Here is a 21,747-nt window from a genome sequence, read left to right on the forward strand (position 1 = left end):
ACTGCTAAACTCAAAATGTAATGATCTTTAAACGCTCCAGTTTGGCTGTTCATACTTCTGTGATGAACTATGTATACGGTGCAACTAATGCTGATTGTTTTTTCATTGGAGCACTGCAGTAATATATGGTTAGTATCTGAGTTTTCTTTTGTCTCTTACACAGGCTTGTAGGGGGGGGGGGTGTTATTCCTTTCATCTCTGTCATATTTGAAAGTTATGTATTGAGCTGGCTTATTGTCAGCACCTCATTAATGTATAAGCCACCACTATTAACTGGCCAGTCCAAAAAGGTAATTGCACAAACAAGGGCAACGTTTGCCCAGTCAGAGGTTTTATTTTTATCTGTAGGGTAACGCTCCTTGCTTGTGCCTGCCAACAACAAAAGTTGTCAGTGAAAAGTGGGTGCGCTCTCTTAAGTCAAAGTGCTTTGCGCACGATCACGCACGTGCGTACTTGGTTGGGCACTGCTGCGGCGGGGCTGAAGTGGCCGGCCGGGCCACGCACTGTTATTTTACAATGCCTTTTCCACAGTTTTTTCAGTATAAATAATATTACACAGCAAAATATATATTCCCCTTACACCCGTGACCATTACTCCTACATCATAACTGATCTGACTGATGTCATTTATTTTGTGGTATTCTATAGGCAACCTCTGCCTTAGATATAACTTTAGAGTATCCCTTGAAAAAGGATTGAGCACATTTTTACATGTACTTGTATCAGTTATTTTAATCTTAAAAACAACTTTTTACCTCCAAACACCTGCCCCACACACTCTAGGCTTTGTTTTGTCTATCATGCTAATGTGAGATTTTTTGCAAGAAGTATTTCCTGCAAGTTAACACTAGAGGGCACTAATGCCCTGTCAAAATCATGTATATTTACTTAAATACTCGGCCAAAACCTTACTTTGCAAATGAGGTAAATAGCATAAAATCATCCTGAAAAGAAGCTGAAAGACAATTCACTGGGTTTCCTCTTTGTATACAGTACCCTGTTATAGTCCATTACTATGCTCATGCCTCATTTTCATGAAATGTTTTTTCTGCCAGTAGAGGGAATGTTGATAATTGTATAATATTCTAGGAATATAGGATAGTGGTTTATATGGTATTTATTAGTTATTATATCCTGGTACACAAAACTAAAATAATCTTACTTAGAAGAGGTGGGTTTTTTTTGGGCTCTTTAGCTTGAATTTTGGATTTTGTTCGAATCCTTAACCAAATCCTATGTTGCATATGCAAAAGTTGGATTTGACCAAGTCCTGCTGGAAAAGGCTGACTCCTGTCTGAATTCCAAACCGAATCCTGGATTCAGTGCATCCCTACTTTCCTGTCTTACTTCTTCATTGCATACCTCCTTATGGTGCTAATTTGTGCAGGATAGTCACAAATCACAGACCCCAAAAGGTAGGTGGGGTAACTATAGAGTAACTATAGCTAATAAAAACCCTCTCCTCCCCAGTCGCTGTTTTACCTGTTATGCAAGTCGGGCAGGAGTGGGCGGAGTCAGGGTGGGGAGTGGGTGGGCAGGAAGTGAGCGGGAGGATAGGGATCGGAGCCCATCTGAAGACTTTGTTTGCAGGGGGGCCCGGCGCACTCTAGTTAAGCCACTGGACATATTATTAGGATAGTGTCATCAGCCGATCAAAGATTGTTAATGTTCAGGGTCGGACTGGGGGACCCGGGGCCCACTGGCACTGCTGTCCAGGGCCCCCCTCCGGCCCCCCCACCCCCTATTCTGACCTCTTGGAGCACACGCATGAAGGCACTCGTGCAAACGGCACCATGCGCATGCGCACACATTTTTTTTTGTATTGAGGGGTCTTTGGGAGAAGGGGTCGGGGCCCATCGGGTTTTTCCACGGTGTCCCGCCGGGCCAGTCTGACACTTAATGTTTCTTCCACTATTGTGACCTAGATCATCACAGTACTAGCAAGGACCACTGATAAGATGCCTCCAGGTCACTGGTTTCTAAAAACCCAATAAAAAAAAACAAACAAGATTTTCTGGGAACACTAAGTATATTTATATATTATTTGCAAAATAATTCAGAATACATTGCATTCTATTTTTAAATGATATAGTAAAAAAGCATGTAGTGCTGAAATCTCTGCAGCCTGTAGCAATTTGCTAGGTGTAAGTCAGTTGCTAAGAGCAAAACATGAAAGTAATACATCCCAAAGCAGGTGTTCCTTGCCTGAATTTGCTCTAAGTTGCAAGGATTTTGTATAAGCACAAGTACATTTAAATGCTAGGTGAGTGCAAGTACAAAGTGCAAAATTGCAGTCATTTAAATGCTAGTATAAACATGACAGCAATTCTGCTTTTTGTACTTGCCCTCACAAAAAAGCCAAACTCTTTTAACAATTCACATTTTGTGCCTGAGGAATATAAAAATGCATTCTATTTTCTCTTAGATCATTATACAAGAAATCCATTGTTACTGTGATCTTTCTATAGACATACAGTACAACCCTCATTTTATATTTTTCAGGGAACCTGCAAAAATAATGTAAAATCAGGGAAATGTTTTATGCATACATTGATGCAAAAAACAGATTAAATTTAGTCAAAACTTAAGATCTGGGTATGTAAAATTGAGGTTTTACTGTGTTTCCCCTGCAGATAACATAAAGCCCACAGTTCAGTTTTGCAAAGAGAAGAATATACAAGATAAATTTATCAGCAGCTCTAACACAGTCATGGAGAGACCTTGTTTTACCAGAAAAGCAGAATGAGAAAACAGGTACACAGAAGTTAAACTACAAACTCCATAAACTACATTTATGCTTTATAAAAAAAATAAGGGGATTATTAAATAGGTAGAAAAAATACAGTCTTGTTTTTCTTTTAGTATAAACTGTAAAGCAGTAGTTCCCAAACCCCAGGTGAATTCGTAATGCTGGTTAATCTCTCAGAATTAACCATCCACTTACTGATTCCGGCTATGGGATTTGATATGATAATTGTGGTAGTGCCTTGCTGGCATAGAGATGGTTGCCTGGAATTAAAACTCCCAGACTTGGTTGCCATTCAACAAAGAATTAGAGGTATGTGGTGCCTGCTGCCCAAGAGAACTAATTCCCATGTGTAACAAGCACTGTCAGCCTGTAACTGGTTGGTTGATGCTGGGCCAAAAGTTCCTCCAGATATTGTTTTGTCAAAGGCAAGAAAGTTCATTTCAGGGAGACTATTATTCCCAGCATAAGATATGAGCTCATGTTATGACAGTCTTTTAGAACAGCAGTTGTTAAATAAAGCATTCTGAGTAGCAGACATATTTTTTGGTTTCATATTGAATAATGATGTATAATTATGAATAATTGTATCAAATTCATCAAAGGTTTATTATAAAGTTATATGTATTTAATCTAAAAAAATGAGTTTCCTGTTTTGTTTGTGACCATAATGCCATTTAGACCAGCCAGTATTGCGGTTATAAAAATCAAGTTGTGTTAAGCTGCTGATTGCACAGTCTGTGTTTCATAATTATCTGGAAGCTCCTCATATTCAGTGGTGCTCGAAAGTTTGTGAACCCTTTTTTTAGTATTTCACGCAAGTGAGAACCCAATTAAACAATCCAATATATAATACTTGTTTGTTTATTTTATGAGAAAGTATTTGTGTGTGGCAAAAGTTTCTGTTGACTATTCATCAGTCCTGCACAATTGCTTGGAGGATTTTCAGCCCATTTCTCTTTATAGAACAGCTTCAACTCAGAGATGTTGGTGGTTTTCCACAAATTAACTGGCTGCTTCAGGTACTTCCAGGGCTGACATCAGGGGGGCAAAGGGGTGAATGTTGTCCCGTGCCCGGATGGTTTCTGGTTCTCAGGGTGGACCAGCCATCCTGCAGAAGAAGCTGCTCTGGTAAAGAATGAAGAAGCCAGCTCTGGAAGAAATTAAGTAGCCAGCGACAGAAAAGAATGAAGAAGCCATGACGGAAAAGAATGAAGAAGCCATGACGGAAAAGAATGAAGAAGCAACGATGGAAGAGAACGAAGAAGCTATGACGAAAAGAACAAAGAAGCCGCGACGGAAGAGAATGAAGAAGCCAATGCCAGAGAAGAACAAAAAAGACCGCTTGGCGATGAGGAGCTTTAAGTTCTACTGAACACCAATGACCTTTTTTTAACCCTCTGGTCACCAATTAACACAGTAGGTATCCCCTGGCCCTGACCACCAATGCTTTTTTTTTTTTTAACTTATAGGGGGCCTTGGCACAAGCGTTTTTTTTTTTTTTCTTAACTTTTGTTGTATGGTGCCCCATGATTTCTGATGGCGGCCCTGGATTCCTCCACCACATTTCCATAGGATTAAGGTAAGGACTTGACTTGGCCATTCAATGGCTTTCTTCTTGCAAATCTGCCATGCACACCATTGTTGTTAAGTGTTCTCCTGATACCGGACTCATAAGCACTGACATTTTCGAATGCAAGTGAGGCCTTAGACATTAGTTCCTTAGACATTGTCCTGGGGTTCTTTAATATTTTTCCTTTAATATTTAACGTCTTGCTTTAGGCATGATATTTGTTACTTTCCTGAGGAGAGTAACAATAGTGATAAATTGCCTCCATTTATACATGATCTGGCCAACAGTCAGAAACGGAACTAGAGGGGGCGGGCCCTGGCGCAGGACGCGCAGCTGGGCCCCCCGCCCCCCTCCGTAAACCCGGAACTGGCCGGGATATGGGCGGCACGCGGACTGCCGGGGGGCCCTGAGGGGGTGGGTGTCCTGGCCCGCTCGCACCCCCTGCTCCCCGGTAGTTCCGCCCCTGCCAACAGTAGACTAGGGGAGTCCAAACTCTTTAGAACCTTTTACATCCTGGTGATTGAACCATGACACTTCCATAAACCTATGTTGTTAAAATCAGACTTGGATAGTGAAGCCCCAGATTCCTGTTCTTTTAATAAAGCAAGGCCTTACACTAACACTTATTTATCACCCGATTGATTGAGACAACTCTCTCTACTTTCCCCTTCAAATGAACTGAAAATCCAAGAGGGTCACATATTTTTGCCACACATGTGTATGTAAGTTTAGATAATTTTTTCTCAATAAATAAATGAATATTATTTATTTGAGCAGGTAAGTACTGGGCCCCTGTAACAACTTACCGTGGTGGTCTAGTGGGAGGGGGTCGGCAGGGACGCCTGCCGCCCCCTCGGCGGGGACGCCCGCAGCGAGGTACTTCCTCTTCTTCCAGCGTTGCAGGTTCTTAGGGTGCATGCGCCGCGTCTCTGCTCTCTTTATAGGTGCATTAGCACTGACGTGGTTATGTCAGCGTGCAATGGCGCGAAATTTGAAATGTTTAAAAGGTGCATTTGGGCTATAGTTCTTTGCCCGTTATAGGTTTCCTCATTGTGAATTCCTGGTGCCTCTCTGCTGTTTAAAGCTTCTGTATTCTGTGATTTGATTACATGTTTCGACCCCTGCCTGCTACTGACAATCCTGACTTCTAAAATCCTGACCCTGCCTGGTAACCGACTCTTCTGTATCCGATTCCCTTCTGATTGATCTCCTGGTTTGATCCTTGCCTGTCTGATTCCACTTGTACTCTGTCTGCCCTGACCCAGCCTGATTGACTACGCTTTCTGTCTACGCCTTGTACTGCGACCTTCTGCCCAAAAGACTTGTGCTTTACTGTCGTGCCCCTTTGCTCGTCCAGTACCCTTCGCTTGGCACCTCTCTTAATAAGACCTGGCGACATCCGATTAGCTGAGGGCTTCCTTCTGTGGTGAAAGGCGGCTGTTAAAGGCAGAAGCAAGAGCCGAGAACAGGGTGCTTAGCACTGGTTCTGGATTTAGGGTGCAGACCGTGACAGCCTGAGGAGAGTAACAATAGTGATAAATTGACCGCAGACCGTGACAGCCCCCTGTCCACTCCTCATAAACATATGTCTGCTTAACATGGGCAGCTCTGTATTCGGGGGGGGGGGTGGAGTGTGTGGCAGATTCAAAGTGCTAATGGCCATATCTGCTATAGCAGTTCAAATATTCAGACTTTGTTCAATAGAAACATCTGGTAATATCTTCTCTATTCCCATTGGGCCAATGTCATCTCTGCCACCCCCAAACTACTGTTCATGCCTCATATGTCTGGTTAATGGTGGTCAGCACTGACCCTAGTCAAGGACATGATTAAAGTGCCACATGCATAGATCATAATAAAAGCCACTGTTGAAAATTCTATGGCCACCCCATCAGCTTATATTACAGAGAAACCTCATTTTCTGCTTGTAAACTTGCAACAGACCCTAAGCTTAGCTTCTCAACAGCTACTCAGAGCCCACTCAGCGTTTGAGTGTCACAGACACTTTCTAAGATGGTGACCCCTGTGACAGTCCTGGATCATTGCTGCTATCGAGATGCTAAAACTTTAGGCTGGTACAAACATTTCAGTATGTAAAATATGGCATTTTTAACCATATTAATTTTTAGGGTTTAGTTCTCCTTAACAGTTTTGCTGTCTGTACAGCTGTACTATGTATTATATTCCTTCAACATAATGTGAATGAGGGCTAATGTTTGTACATTTCTGCAGAATATGTTGGCTTTATTCAGAGAATAAAAATATTCTCCCAGAGCAGTGGTATTTGGCAAAGAGCAGACAATGTAAAGTCATGCACCTGGGATGTAAAAATATCCAAGCCACTTATACTCTTAATGGGACTGCACTAGGAAAATCCATTATGGAAAAGGACCATGGAGTCCTTGTAGATCAGGGTGCCCAAAAGCTAGATCGGGATCTACCAGTAGACCCTTTACTGATGATCAGTAGATCTCAAGAGACTCTCAACAAACAGCTTGTCTAAATCACCCTCCTCTTTCATGCTTTTCATTCAGATATTTGTTATGTTAAGGTAACATAAGAAATAGTTGTTTATTAAATATAGCAATATACATTTTCTCATAAATCAATATTTAAGTAAAATTTTCCATGGAACAAAATGCTAACTGCTTTTATGGATGCAAACATAATGGGACAACATCACTAAAAGTAGACCCCGCATTAGTATGGGCACTATTAATGTAGATAATAAACCTTGCTGTAGCAAGCAATACCAGTCAGCAGCATCAAGGGCAAATAAGGTCTTGAGCTGAATTAAAAGGGGTATTGATCCACGGGACAAGGGGGTCATTCTTCCACAGTACAGCGCTATCTAGAATATGCCATACAGTTTTGGTCTACAGTGCTCAAACAGGACATTATTAAATTAGAGGGTAAAGAAAAGGGCAACTAAGCTGGTAAAAGGTATGGAAAATCCTAGCTATGAGGAAACACTGGCCAAGTTGGGGTTGTTCACACTGGAGCAGAGGTGCTTAAAGGGATACTGTCATGGGAAAAAAATTCTGCACTGAATCCATTTCTCAAAAGAATAAACAGATTATTTTATATTTAATTTTGAAATCTGACATGGGGCTAGACATATTGTAAATTTCCCAGCTGCCCCAAGTCATGTGACTTGTGCTCTGATAAACTTCAATCAGTCTTTACTGCTGTACTGCAAGTTGGAGTGATATCATCCCCCCTCCCTTTTCCCCCCCAGCAGCCAAACAAAAGAACAATGGGAAGGTAACCAGATAGCAGCTCCCTAACACAAGATAACAGCTGCCTGGTAGATCTAAGAACAGCACTCAATAGTAAAAACCCATGTCCCACTGAGACACATTCAGTTACATTGAGAAGGAAAAACAGCAGCCTGCCAGAAAGCATTTCTCTCCTAAAGTGCAGGCACAAGTCACATGACTGGGGCAGCTGTGAAATTGACAAAATGTCTAGCCCCATGTCAGATTTCAAAATTGAATATAAACAAATCTGTTTGCTCTTTTGAGAAATGTATTTCAGTGCAGAATTATGTTGGAGTAGCACTATTAACTTATGTGTTTTGAAAAAAACATGTTTTCAGGTGACAGGATCCCTTTAAAGGGGACCCGTCGCCCAAAAAAAAAAACATTCCAAATCATATTTTATCACATTAGTCAAGCAAAATGAACTTTAATTACACTATATAAATTATTTGAATCTTGTTTCCTTCAGTCTGAGAATTCATAATTATAGCAAGCAGGAAGCAGCCATTTTGTGGACAGTTTTATTAAGGCAAGCCTTGCATCATCTCAGAATCTTTTTTGTGCACCAGAATGGGGGACCCGATGTCCATTTCCTTGCCCTGGCTACACAATTAAACGGTAAAGAGAACGGGGGGAATGTGGGGAGAGCAGTGACATCTAGGAAGTGCTGAATGGAAAGTGAAAGTAATTGTCTGCCCCTGGCATAGAGGAGGGGCAGACAATATTTGATTGACAGCTGGGATTTTTAAATGAGCTTACAACAGCTATAAATGCTTTAATAAAAAATAGAAATTGTATTTCATGTTTAATTTGAAAAGGACTTTTATTATACAGATTTTTTGTGTCTGGATGACAGGTCCACTTTAAGGGGTGATATGATAATAGATAAGGGTATCATATAATAATCTCTAATGTTTATTTACCAGTAGGTCTTTCCATCTGACACAAGCTCACTGATTTCGATTAGAAGAAAAGAGGTTCCGTCTAAATATCCGGAAGGGTTTTTTACAGTGAGAGCTGTGAAGATGTGGAATTCTTCTGTCTTACATGCTGATACATTAGATAGCTTTAAAGGACCAGTAACATAAATTTAAAAAAAAAAAAAATTGTTAGTATAGAACAAAAAAAAAATCTTAAAGACAAATTAAACTTTTAAATCGCTAAGTCTTTATTAAGAAATAACTTACAGAAACTCCGCTTGAGCTCCTCTTCAGAAAAGGCGACACGGCGACGATCCATCATGTGGCGCTCGATTTCTCCACCCTGGCTTATCTCAGGAGGAGAAATCGTGTGCCGCGCGATAGATCGCCTTTTCTGAAGGAGTGCAAGCAGAGTTTCGCCAAGTTATTTCTTAATAAAGACTTATCGATTTAAATGTTTAATTTGTCTTTTTGGGTTTTTTTTTTCGTTCTATACTAACGAATTAAAAAAAAAAATATGTTACCGGTCCTTTAAGAAGGAGTTGGATGACTTTTTAGCAGGTGAGGGAATACAGGGTTATGGAAGATAGCTCATAGTACAAGTTGATCCAGGATCTGGTCCGACTGCAATTTTTCCCCCTCTGAGGCAAATTGGAGAGGCTTCAAATGTGTTTTTTTGCCTTCCTCTGGATCAACTATGGTACTGAAAAATATTACAGGCCAGTGGGGGGCGGGCAGCAAAAGGGGGTCGTCCGTGACACAAAAAGGAGGAGGAGCTACATGGCGTGATGTAAAAGGGGCGGAGCAACATCGCAGAGATGTCCACAGCGCTGGAAAAAAGGTAAGTTCTGTGAAAATTGGGGGGCAGGCCAGGGGCTTTTTTTAAAGGGTATTACAAATTACTGGCAACTGCATCTCCGGTAAATTTGTAATACCGGCCCCGGCCTTGGCAGGTGTTTTACCGGCTAGGCCGGTAAAATACCGGCCGGGTGGCAACTCTATTTGTAAATAAAGCTGGTCATAAACATGCATTTAAGCTGCCTATTCAGCCCCATCAGAGTCGGAAGCTTATCTGCATGTGTATGCAAACCCGGAATTTGTGGCAAAGCCACATAGACTCGAACCTAGGTTGGCACAAATTTAAGGGCGGTATGCCCAGCTGCACCTGAATTTTGCTCACATACGAAGTACTGGGGTCTAGGTGCACTGAAGTTTTCTATGTGTCCTGTTCCCAGTGCCCTGTGTGTGAGCTTAAGTATGTGCTGGCACTCTGGCCTACCGGTATTGAAATTCGACACTGTGCGTATGGGCCCTGTCAGGTGGTCTGATAGATATACTACATTGGCTTGTTGAAGTGGTTCAGTTCCAATGGCCTGCAGTACTGCCTATCATCAATATAATATAAGCCCACCTCAACATAGGCATATGGGTAAACATTCCACAAGTTTGACAAACTCGCCAAATGAGTGGATCTTTGCATGTACAGTATACTCCTCTGTAGCCTTCTTGTCTGTAAATTTCACTCTGAAAAATGTCTCACCATTTAGTTAAAACCACTCTGACCCAATTCCCACTGACTTTTTTTTACTGTATTAATCAATAAATTCACGTATAAATCTGGTGCGGTAAAACACTTGATTAATCAATAAAAAATCTGAATCATATGATTTTTTTTCAGATTTGACGCCTGATTTATTTGGATTATCGCTGGGATCACTGGGATCCTTAGATTAATTGAACAAAGGGCTGAGGCTCAGATATTCCAGCAAGAAAAGCCAATGCACTCCCATCTGCTTCTTCCTATATCTGCACTGACAGGCATGACCAGGTTAGTTAGGAACAGACACACACAGCATAGTTTTGTGTTTTTGTGTTTTGCGGCATTTTTACTTTGCGTTTTTAAAAAAAGAACAGCCAGGCGTAAATACGCATAAACTGCACTACCACTGAAACTAATGGAAAACTCACTATGGCAATTCACACAGGGCACTTGCAAGCTGAAATCCGCCACAGGACGCAGAAACGCCAGTATGTCAAGAAACTACCAAATCAATAGACTCTATGGGATCTGCACGTTTGAAACCACACTTTATGTAAATACACAACGTATTTTAAATATGGGGTCCAAATTCAATGAGAACAATGAGAATTGCATGTTGGGAAAAGAATCCTACGTGCTGAAAAACGCATGTTGACGGTATGCAAAGTATCTCAGTCTTTTGTGCCATTAGTCTGATGCCACATCAAGAAAAGCATTATAACTCAATATTACTTTTGGTCAGTTTTACCCAATCTCCTAAATTAATCCCCTTTTGGTCCCTAAATTGTGAAAAGATGTGTCCCTATCTTTCATTTAAACAGGGCTGCCATCAGGGGGGCACAGTCGGTACAGCTGTACCAGGCCCCGTGCTTTTTTAAGCTTGAGGGGGTCCCAGCAGTGCTACACTTCCTGGATTTCCCAGGCCCCCCATTAAGTTGTGAAGAAGCAAATCCACCTGACCGCCGCCGAAAGGACCCGGAAGCTGACAAAATGAGCCAAAGCTGTTGAAAAGACTTGAAGCAGCCGAAAGCTGCTGATAGGACCTGAAGCTGATGAATCAAGCCAAAGAAGAGGAGAAGGAGCTGAATAAGAGGAGAATGAAAAAGACCTTTAAAGGTAAACAGCAATGGTCTTTTTTTTTTTTTTTTTGTTTAAACCCCTGACCACCAATGTTCTTTTATTTAAGTTTTATGAGGGACCCTGGCCACCAATAGCTTTTTATAATGTGTGGAAGGGGGGCCTGGCCACCAATTGTTTTTTTTTTTAACTTGAAGGAGGGCTGTGCACCAATTTTTTATTTATTTTTTTAACTTATAGGTATGCCCTGACCACCAATGGCTTTTTATAACTTGTGGGGGGGATACTGTTATAGGTGCCCAAAAAATGTTGTTGTAGGGGCCCCATGATTTCTGATGGCAGCACTGCATGAAGAACACTGGGACTCTCTCATGATACTTAGGTGAATTTGAGCAAAAGTTATCTTAGGCTCTTTTCCCAATTTTCTTTCTTAATTTAGCGTTTGTTCTCCCTAAGGGGCAAATTCACTAAGCAGCGAAAATGCGCTAGCGATGCCTTCGACAGGGCGCTGCTAATTCACTAAAATCCGAAGTTGCGCTCAGGCGAAAGGTAGCGAAGTTGCGCTAGCGCTAATTCGTCAAGCAAAGCGGAGTTACGCTAGCGATGCCTAATTTGCATACAGCGCCAAGTTAAAGTACAATGGACGTATATGTAGCAGCAAATACATTACACTACTTGGCGAAAGCTTCATAAAATAAAATAGAGTTGTTATATTGCCCTATACATGTGCCTACTGTATAGTTTAGGTGCCATTTTAGGAAATGTAGGGGGGAAGGAGGGTGCCTCCAAAAAAAATTTACGATCTTTTTCACCCTTTAAAAAGGAAAAGACGCCAGCGTTATTTCAACTTTTTTTTTAAGCAATCCCTATTGCACTTTGCCTGGTCTGAGATGGCGAAGGCAAGTCTGGCACAAGAGGTAACGTTCAGTAAAATGCGCGAGTTAGTGAAATAGCGTAGTTACGTCCCTTCGCCATAGCGCAACTTCGCCTGGCGTAAGGGTGGGAAGTAGCGCTAGAGAAGGTCTACTTCGCTAGAGAATTTACACCAGCGCCCGTTAGTAAGTCGGTGAAGTAACGAAATGACGTCACGCTGGCGAATTTGCACTACCGTTAGCCACTTCGCGCTTTAGTGAATTTGCCCCATAGTCTTCTTCTCAATTAGTCGTTTGTCACTAATTCTGGAAACCAGGACCCTTGTTTGCACAATATACAATGGAACCCTCCAGAGGACAAAAACCTCCTCTAAAGATTGATATACTTTGCACAGGAACTTTATTTTTTGGTGAAATTTGGAGTGAAGGCGCTGGCTGTTAGCAACCAGGAAAATATATATATTTTTTTTATCCTCCCGGTCACCAGGCAGTTGCATCTCTGAGCAGATAGAAAAAGGCGCAGTAGTTTCTGTAAAATAACGGGAACAGACACAGCAGGGGTTGCTCGGTACTGCCGGTAAGCACCAGGAAGTAGAAGCGTTGCAAAGAGACGCCACACAACCGCCTACTATCAATTTCCGCTTGTTTGTCGCTTTTATAGTTGCGCATCATCACTTCCCCCTGGTCCAGGGGTCTGCGTGCCGCGTCACAGCGCTTATATACATATTGTTGTGACGTCCCACTTCTCGCAAGATGAGACTGGTGACGTTTGGAGTAGCTGGCCGGCAGCAGCGGAGGAGCTAGACATTTAAACGCCGTTGCGGGACATTTAAACAGCGGTCCGGTGGCTCCGAATTTTGTTATGAGAATCAGTAGGGTCCCGCGAAGAGTGGAACAGCTGGGCCGGGCGGACACATCCCTGTAACTGGCGACAGTCACATCTTCCAGCGCTGCTCATCATTATCATCATCATCATAATGGGCACTATTGACCCGAAACCTTGCTGCTTCCCGTAAGCTTTCAATAAAGCCTGTTAACCATTTATCCGCCACAACCTGTTGAGTTTAGCGAGCGCTGGTGTCCAAGTACTTGTGTAACTGTGCCGTCAGTTTGATGTCTTTGCACCACGAATGCCGGGGAATGAGACGGCATTCAAGCAGTTAAAGGTAAAGAGTATGTTGTCCTCTGGACTGCAGTTAAAGTTTACTGTAACTTTTCCATCATTTGTTCAGTTTCACGACTAACTGTAAAAAGAGCAGAGTTATTGATCTTATTATTCAGTAACTCCCCAGTTTACAGCCATCAGTTGCTAGGGTCCAATTTACCCTAACAACCATGCACTGGTTTGAGTAGGAGACTGGAATATGAATAGGAGATGGCCTGAATAGAAAGACAAGTAATAAAAAATAGCAATAATTCTTAATGTGTAGCCTTACACAGCATTTGATTTTTTTTGTGGGGTTAGTGACCCTCGTTTGAAAGCAGAAGAAGAAGAAAAATAAAAACTGGTAATACTAATAAATTGGTTCATATAATCATGTCAGGTAGTATAATCGTGTGTCAGTTTCATAGTTTTGTACAATGAGTCGTTGAAACAATTGGGATAGTCTCCCAGTAGCCTCATATTGCGCCATAGTTAAACTGTTTTGTCAGACAAGAGGAAGGGAAGAATAGATTGGGGAAGAAATAAGAAAAGATTCAGGCACAGGTTCCATTATGTCTTCTAAGAGAAGTGTTCTTTTTATAGTGGGCACCTTAAGGTAAATCATTGGCTCCCAGCTGTATGTTTTCCAGGTGATGGGTCCATGGAAGCCACTCCAGCTCTCCCTCATAGCTCCTTATTGGGGTTTTTTTTTTAATTGCAACATGCAGTATAAATGAGAAGGAAATCTTAAATCTCTGGTGGGTGCCAGTTATTATAATCATATACCTCTTACATTAGTCCAGTACTCCTGTTAGCAGAACACTGCAATGGCCCTGGGTACTTCTAAGGGAGCACATGCTCAGTCAGGCCCGGACTGGCAGTCTGTGGGTCTGAGGTCTGCTGTAAGGTCCTAGATACAATCACTATTTAGTGGGCTGGTGGATGACTATTTGGGCCTCTGGGTGCTTGGAATGCCAGGGCCTATTTTTGACTCCCAGTCCAGACCTGTGCTCAGTAGAGCCAAAAGCCAAAATGAAAGTCAAAAGCTGGCTTTTTAACTCTACTGCTCATGTAGCACTGGCTAGTGGTATGGGGTTCGTGTTTATAAGCAGTGATCAGATGCATCTGTATAAGAGCCCTCAAATGTAGTTTCAGGTGTGAAAATGCTTTTGCATATGCACTAATATTGGAAAACGTTTGTGGTCTGCCCAGATCCATTGATTTCAATGGAGCAAGTACAATATTTAATTCTCAGTCTAATGTAAAGTGCCAAACGCAGGTGGGACGCAGCATGTTGCATTTCACCTATGTTCGGCACATACATGCGTCTGTGTGAGTACAGCCCCCTTGACAATAATTGAGCACGTCTACTCCTGCGCTCCCCTAATGCTGAACCGAAGAAAGCACAACGCAGGGGAGCGCAGATAAAACCACCCGTGTGAAATAAAATAATGTGTTTTGTCCTGTGCTTCCCTGAGGTGGAATACATTAAAATTGAACGCAGGGTAGTGCAGCTATAAACGCTTGTGAGTAAGAGCCCTTACTATAATGGGTAAACCGATAACAGAGGGCATTAGTTTGCAGTGGAAAGGAATTTGTTCTGTCAACAATTTAGAATGATGGGGCATTTGATTTCCATGCTAATTGCCTCTGATGCAGCCAACAAAACATCTGAAAATATCTTTGCTATAAAGTCAGTCTGAATCACTGCAAGTAAAACCTAAGCCTGAATGTTAGAGAAGGCAATTTCCCTCAATTAACTCTCATCGGCGTAAAGTATTTTCAGATGTTTTGTTGCGTACATCTGAAACTAGTTATCCTGGGTTATAATTACATGGTGCACACCTGGGCTTGGCCTCTCACTGCAACTGTCATATTTAAAATTACATGCCTCTCCTTTTAATAATTTTGCCAGTCTCAATAAATGAATGTGTACATTTTCATTCAGTGCAATCTGACACGCAGCTCAGTATTTTATATAGCGATGACACATTTCCACATCGCTTTTACATCAGTCTCTGCTCCACTGTAGTTTACAATCTAACATTCCTATTATTTCTGTATGCAATAGGGCCAATTTTTATCAGTAGTACCCATGCCCAGCTTGGAATTGAATTCAGAACCCCAGCTCTTGAAGGCAACAGTGCTACTTAATAAGCCAACTTGCTGCCCATATTTATTGCTATTTGTACTATATGTCATGACACACTAGAAATCTTGTGTAGCATGAAGGGCAGTCATATAGTGGTACAATCTTCATTCAAGTTGTGCAGCGATGATAAGTTGTGTATCCAGGATTTCTAAATGGGCCGCCCCTAGGCCAGTGGCTCCTAGAACCCTCACACACACATGCGCACACAAGCTCCGCCTTTCCAAGTGCATACATGCATGCACCGGTTTGCGATGGAAAAACTAGATAGCAGGTGGGCAGCATGCCGCCCCTAAAATTATGCCGCCCTTGGCTCGGGCCTTTGTGGCCTCATGGTTAATTAAATTTTAGTACAATAGTAGTGTAGAACAAGAAAAATGTATTATCTTTCCATTGTCTCTATTTGATGGCCAGTGAAAGCACTGCTCTTGCACATGTCCCAGGGCAGCTGCAAGGATGCTGGAACAGTAAGCAAGATGGCTGTGCTTCTTTGCTGGAATAGTCGGTGGCTGAGGTAAGTGATTATCTCTGTGGGAGGGAGTGGGGCAGTCTTACAAATTGCCACCCTTTAAGCCTTTTCTTGTCCGTTAAATAATTGAAAAACATTTGAAGAAAAAGTATTTGCGTGGGGCTTTAAACTTTAACTGGGCCTTAGCTGTAAAAAGGACCATGTGCATCTCAGTGGCTTGCACTGGCAGTTACATCAGTGATAGAGGGAAAAACATAGTTAAACTGTCAGTATGTCTTATTCATGCAACTGTAAAAATGAAGAAGTCCTAAAAAATGCTATATAAAGAGCATATTTCCAGGTTTCATTATCCTCTCCTTGTGGGCAGTATAACGGTTAATGTTGACATAACAGTTTCCTTTTGTGTCATTTTATCTTCACGTTGTTGCAATACCACACTTTGTTTTTCTAAGGGACTGTAATCTCAGACTATAAAGAAAGGAATAAATAAACAACCTGGTTTTAAAGCTCCTAGCACCTTTCTGGCTTGATAGCTGTAATTGCATCTGTAATTGAAAAGTTGATTGAAAAGAAAAGCCTGGCATTGAAAAGCTATATTTCAGTTAAGGTGTATGTAAGACTTCAAATACCAAGTGAGTAATGTATCTTCTTGATGACCGGAATCCATAAGCAAGCAGATAATTCAATGTCGGAAACAGTCAACCACTGCTTTTTAAAGGGACACTAACAGTAAGATGCAAGTTGTTTTTATGACGAAGTGGTAATTGTGATATTTTAAACCTTTTTTTATTTTTTCCATAGAAATAGTTACTGTTTTTTTGTGAGCAAGAGGAAAGACATTTAATGTATGCTCAGAACTCCCTATTTCAGAGGAAAAGCAATGTTTGTAAGCTGTGACTCTATACTGTACTGTAGGACATTCTGCTTCTCAGTGACAAGGACAAGTAAAAAAAAAAATGTGTGCAGCAAGATACAGCAATGTGTGCAGCTGATAAAATTGAGCATAGTGTGTGTGAATGTGATATTGATTTACCCCCCCCAATATGCAATAATGTATTAATTTTGTCCAGGTGCAGTAACTCATAGCAACCAATACAATGTTTGCCTTTAAAAAGATGATCAGTAAATGCTTCCTGTTTGGTTGGTGTAATGTCGTTTTTTTTTTTTTTTTTTTTTACCCCAGGAGACAATTGTCGATTGGCTCAGTAAAAAAGGGCGGTACACCTTAACAAAAGTATTTTCACATAGCACACAAGAAATCATGATTTTTTTTTTTTTAAACTTTATTTTCTGTATTTTACTTTTTTGAAAATGATTTTAAATTTTTAAAAAAATGTTTTTTCACCTCTCAAGTTTGCCAGTAGAAGTTCAGTACGCTAGCTCACATACCTTGTGCTATCATGTTTTGATAGATTCCTCTATACAATAGAATTTTCTATTGAGCAGTCTCTTACTAAAGTATGTAACTGGCAAGTTTTACAATTCATACAATTAAACCAATGCATATTTAAAACTGTGTAGAACTGTCAAATTTTGCCATTTCAATCACTTCAAACTATATCTTGTATACCACAGGGACAACCTAAGTTGGAAAAAAAAGGGACTCCAACAAGGAGATGGTTGCGACTTAATAACAAAAATTGTACTTATCGCCTTTAAATATTTTTGCTTGAAATAGGGATGTTTCCTACACTGAATGCTGATTTTTTTTTAACAGGAACAAACAGAATAAACAGGAACAAACAGAATATAATTATGTATTGTGCAACAATTATATTTATGTAAAAGGTATAATATACGTTTTTTCCCCATAGAAAAACTTGCTTCAAATCTTGTCTCTGCATATCACAAGTGGAAGCTTCAGTTCAGCTTGTTTTGCCAGAGTTATTTGACAGGGGGTCTTGACAGTATCACTGGTTTAGTTTGCCCATTAACTCTGGTCATGTAAAGTAAAAAAGTATATGGCATTTCCTTCTAAGAGAATGATACCTTGAATATTTTGTCTGGTGATTATGGGGCTATTTATCAAGGGTCGAATTTCGAAGTAGAAAAAGCTTTGAAATTCGACCATCGAATTAGAATACTTCGACTTCGAAGTCGAAGTTTTTTTACATCGAATTTGACCATTTACGGTTGAAGTAAAATCATTCGATCGAACGATGAAAACCTTCGAATTGAACGATTCAAAGTATTTCATCCATCGATCGAACGAATTTTCTTCAACTTCAAAAAACTTAGAAAAATGTTAGCCTATGTTAGCCCCATAGGCTAACATAGCACTTCGGCAGGTTTAATTTGGCAAAGTATTGAAGTCAAAGTTTTTTAAAGAGACAGTACTTCGATTATCGAATGGTCGAATAGTCAAAGTATTTTTACTTCGAATCAAAGTCGTAGTAGCCTGTTCAATGGTCGAAGTATCCAAAAAATTACTTTGAATTTCGAATTCTCCTAATTTTCGAAAATTCCCTCGAATTCACTTTGACCCTTGATAAATCTGCCCCTATGCCTCTAATGGCTGAGGCACAAGTTATAGTTTATACAGAAGCAGGGCCAGCTCCATGTTGTAGCTCCCACCCTTCCAACTATAGTCAGGTGATCCTAGTGGTGGCCGATAAAAGGACAACAAAGTTTTGCAGTTTTATTTTCAAAGCAGCAAGTATGTTGAGGTAAAACTTAGTCCCTTTGTAAAATGTATAATGAAGCAATAGAATTCTCAATGAATCTGATGCAAGTTAAGTGTAGGACTGGCCAGACCGGGAAGGACTTTGACGTAGTTGGCCAGCTTAAATATATTGCAATATATGGACAAACAATCCCTGTTTTTTTTTTAGTAGCTTAAAGCACAACATGTTTCAATGTCCTTGATATGTTTATAATGGGTTGAGTGCAGAGGACCTCTTGTATTTGTCTATGTGAACCCTGTGTGTGCCATTCTCTGCTTGCCCTATGCTACCTTTATGTGTCATACTCTGCCTGCCCTATGCTCCCAGTGTTTGCCATACTCTGCCTTCCCTTAGCTCTCTGTATGTGCCTTACTCTGTCTGCCCTATGCTCCCTCTGTGTCTTACTCTGCCTCCCCTATGCTCCCTGTGTGTGCCATACTCTGCCTCCCCTATGCTCCCTGTGTGTGCCATACTCTGCCTGCCCTATGCTCCCAGTGTTTGCCATACTCTGCCTGCCCTATGCTCCCTGTATGTGCCTTATTCTGTCTACCCTATGCCCCCTCTATGTGTCATACAGGGACAAGAGGGGAGAGCAGAAGAAGAGCTTGACTCTCACCCGCCTGCAGGAGTCGGTCCGAACCTGCCCGACCCTTGGGTTTTGGGTCGGCCTGCACATCACTAGTGTGCCACCTCCCTCAGATCGTAGTTGGTATGACAACACACAAAATCTGGTTAACTGTTGCCAAAGGTTCACTCTGACAAACTGCCATTATAAATTTAGCAGCCACTTTTGCATTTCATTAGCTAGGTGATATTCTTCATGCTAATATCACGCATCACTTTATGGTGTAAATTCTCTAGAGGATTTCCTCTTCAATTGTGAGTAAAGTACTTCCCAGTGACTTTGCCCTAAGAAAAATAACACGTTTCTTTCACAACAACATGCTTTTGGGGGAATGTAATAAAAGTCGGTAATGGAAAAAATATTCGCAATGCGAAAAGTAATGCCTCTGTGCAAACAAATTTGACTTTGTGCAAATTTAATATAGCTTTTGCAAACCCGGAAACTGTTTAGCGATCACTTCCGACAGTTGAAGTTTATAGTTATATAATACACAAAAGCCATGAATATCTTGTAAATTATATCCTTATAAATGGTGAGTTCTGATGTCATCAGTTATAAACGGTGAGTTCTGATGTAATTTCTGTCACGACTCACTGAAATTTTTGTATTATAATTAATAAAGTACCCCCAGTTGCAAAATATGAGGATATTAGAAGTTACCTCGGCCTCGTGTTTTTATATGGTCATGAAACTCCTCGGTAACTTATAATATCCTTATAATTTACAAGAGAGCGTACTTTATTCACTATATAAATTATAATTATATAGTTTATAGTTAGCACCAGTGCGAAGTGAATGTAATAAAACTTCTTATTGAAAAAGTTATGTTTGCTCCAAAAGATTACGACAACTTCAAGCACTTCTTAAAAGTGCGCAATGTAATAACAAGGAAGAGTATTGCATTGCGAAATTAGACTTTATATTCTTATTTGTGCAAATTGTTTTGCTCTTTGCGACTTTTATTACATTCCCCAATATATGTACTGGTCAAATTTTGCGCTGTAACTACTAAAGTGTGAATATTCTACTTTTTTTTTACTGATGTGTTAAGTTTTCATGGAAATAAAGCTCCACAAAAAGCATATTAGGAAAATATTTTTTTCTGTTAAACATATTACATCACAGAATGGAGACTTGGGGGCCGATTCATGAAGCTCGAGTGAAGGATTCGAATGAAAAAAATTCGAATTTCGAAGTATTTTTTGGGTACTTCGACCATCGAATTGGTTAAATTCGTTCGAATTCGAACGAAATCGAACGAAAAATCGTTCGACTATTCGACCATTCGATAGTCGAAGTACTTCCCCTTTAAAAAAAACTTCGACCCTCTACTTCGGCAGGTAAAACCTACCGAAGTCAATGTTAGCCTATGGGGAAGGTCCCCATAGGCTTGCCTGTGATTTTTTGATCGAAGGATTTTCCTTCGATCGTTGGATTAAAATCCTTCGAATCGTTCGATTCGAAGGATTTAATCGTTTGATCGAACGAAAAATCCTTCGATCGATCGATCGCAGGATTAGCGCTAAATCCTTCGACTTCGATATTCGAAGTCGAAGGATTTCAATTCGAGGGTCGAATTTCGAAGTATTTTTAACTTCGAAATTCGACCCTTAATGAATCTGCCCCTTGGAGTAAGAGAAAAAATAGGAAAAAAAGAAAAGAAAGAAAAGAAACAAAAAAAGGAGTAAATTCAAACATTGAACATTGTAAAGCGGTGGAATGTTCAGTGGTTTGTATCCAACACATAGCTGCTAAATTCTGCAGTTACTTTACATTGTTGGCAAATGTGGGCCGCTTAACAGATCTGGAAATAGGCTCATACTAAGGCATTGTGGCTGGCAATGACTATAATTAAGGAGGTTTGAAATATTAGTCTCTTCGTGCCATTGTCATTGTTTCCCACAACAGTTTCCTTTTACATTTTAAGTATCAGAGGCAGCATAGAAAGGGAGATAATTAAAAAATATTCAACAAGTTTCACTTGGTCTTAACTCCATCTTTTAGGTCTATCAGAAGGCATACATCAAAACACAACAAATATTTCCTATACACTGATACCTGTATTGGAGGTGTACTCTTCCCAGCATATTACTAGCAGATTCCAACACCACTAAGTAGGTTGAGGAATTATGTGGCCAAGCAGTTTGGATTGTTAACTGGTCATATGTCTGGTAAACTTTCTCTGCACTCCTGGTTCTCATTTGTGAAACAATGTAACAGAAGCAAGCTGATTAAAGGAATATCTTATTCTTAGCAACTTTCCAATAGTTTGTCTCTTTTAATTCTTTTCCTCTTCTACCTTTTTCCAGCTGTCAGATGGGGGTCACTGACCCCCAGTAATCAAAAATGATTGCACTTTGAGGCTACAATTTTTTTTACTTTTTATTATTTCTCTTTCTATCCAGACTCTGTTTGTCTTCCAGGCTGTAATTAAAACCACCACCTTGTTGTGAGGATAGACTATACCAACCAGACAGCTGCTGAAAAGCCTTACTGAAGAGCCGCTGAACTTGAAGCTAAATAATTAAAAAACAAAAACTATTGCAAACGTTTAATATGATGCAGACATTGATATTTTAATTTAAAGGTGAACCACCCCTTCAACAGATATGAAGGAAAACTGACTACTGCTAAATTATTTAATTATACAATTTTAATTTTATTAGTCAGAACCAAAAAACAGAAAGGGACACACATACAGCTTTCAAC

General features: G+C 40.5%; 1 protein-coding gene across 6 annotated transcripts in view; it reads left to right on the forward strand.

Annotated features, from left to right (window-relative positions):
• Positions 1-12,318: 12,318 nt before the first annotated feature.
• LOC108712900 (probable phospholipid-transporting ATPase IM) overlaps positions 12,319-21,747 on the forward strand; it is a 123,632-nt gene continuing 114,203 nt past the window's right edge. For 4 of the 6 annotated variants that reach the window (XM_018255405.2, XM_041588282.1, XM_018255406.2 and 1 more), the window contains exon 1: positions 12,319-13,154. Coding sequence is in view for 1 of the 6 variants with exons in the window: in XM_041588284.1 (XP_041444218.1) it covers positions 13,119-13,154 (36 nt within the window). In the remaining 5 variants the exon portion in view is untranslated. The remainder of the gene's footprint in view (positions 13,155-21,747) is intronic. The other 2 variants (XM_018255407.2, XM_041588283.1) reach the window with 1 other exon arrangement.

This window comes from Xenopus laevis, chromosome 3S (genome assembly GCF_017654675.1).
Source record: "Xenopus laevis strain J_2021 chromosome 3S, Xenopus_laevis_v10.1, whole genome shotgun sequence".
Lineage (NCBI taxonomy): Eukaryota > Metazoa > Chordata > Amphibia > Anura > Pipidae > Xenopus > Xenopus laevis.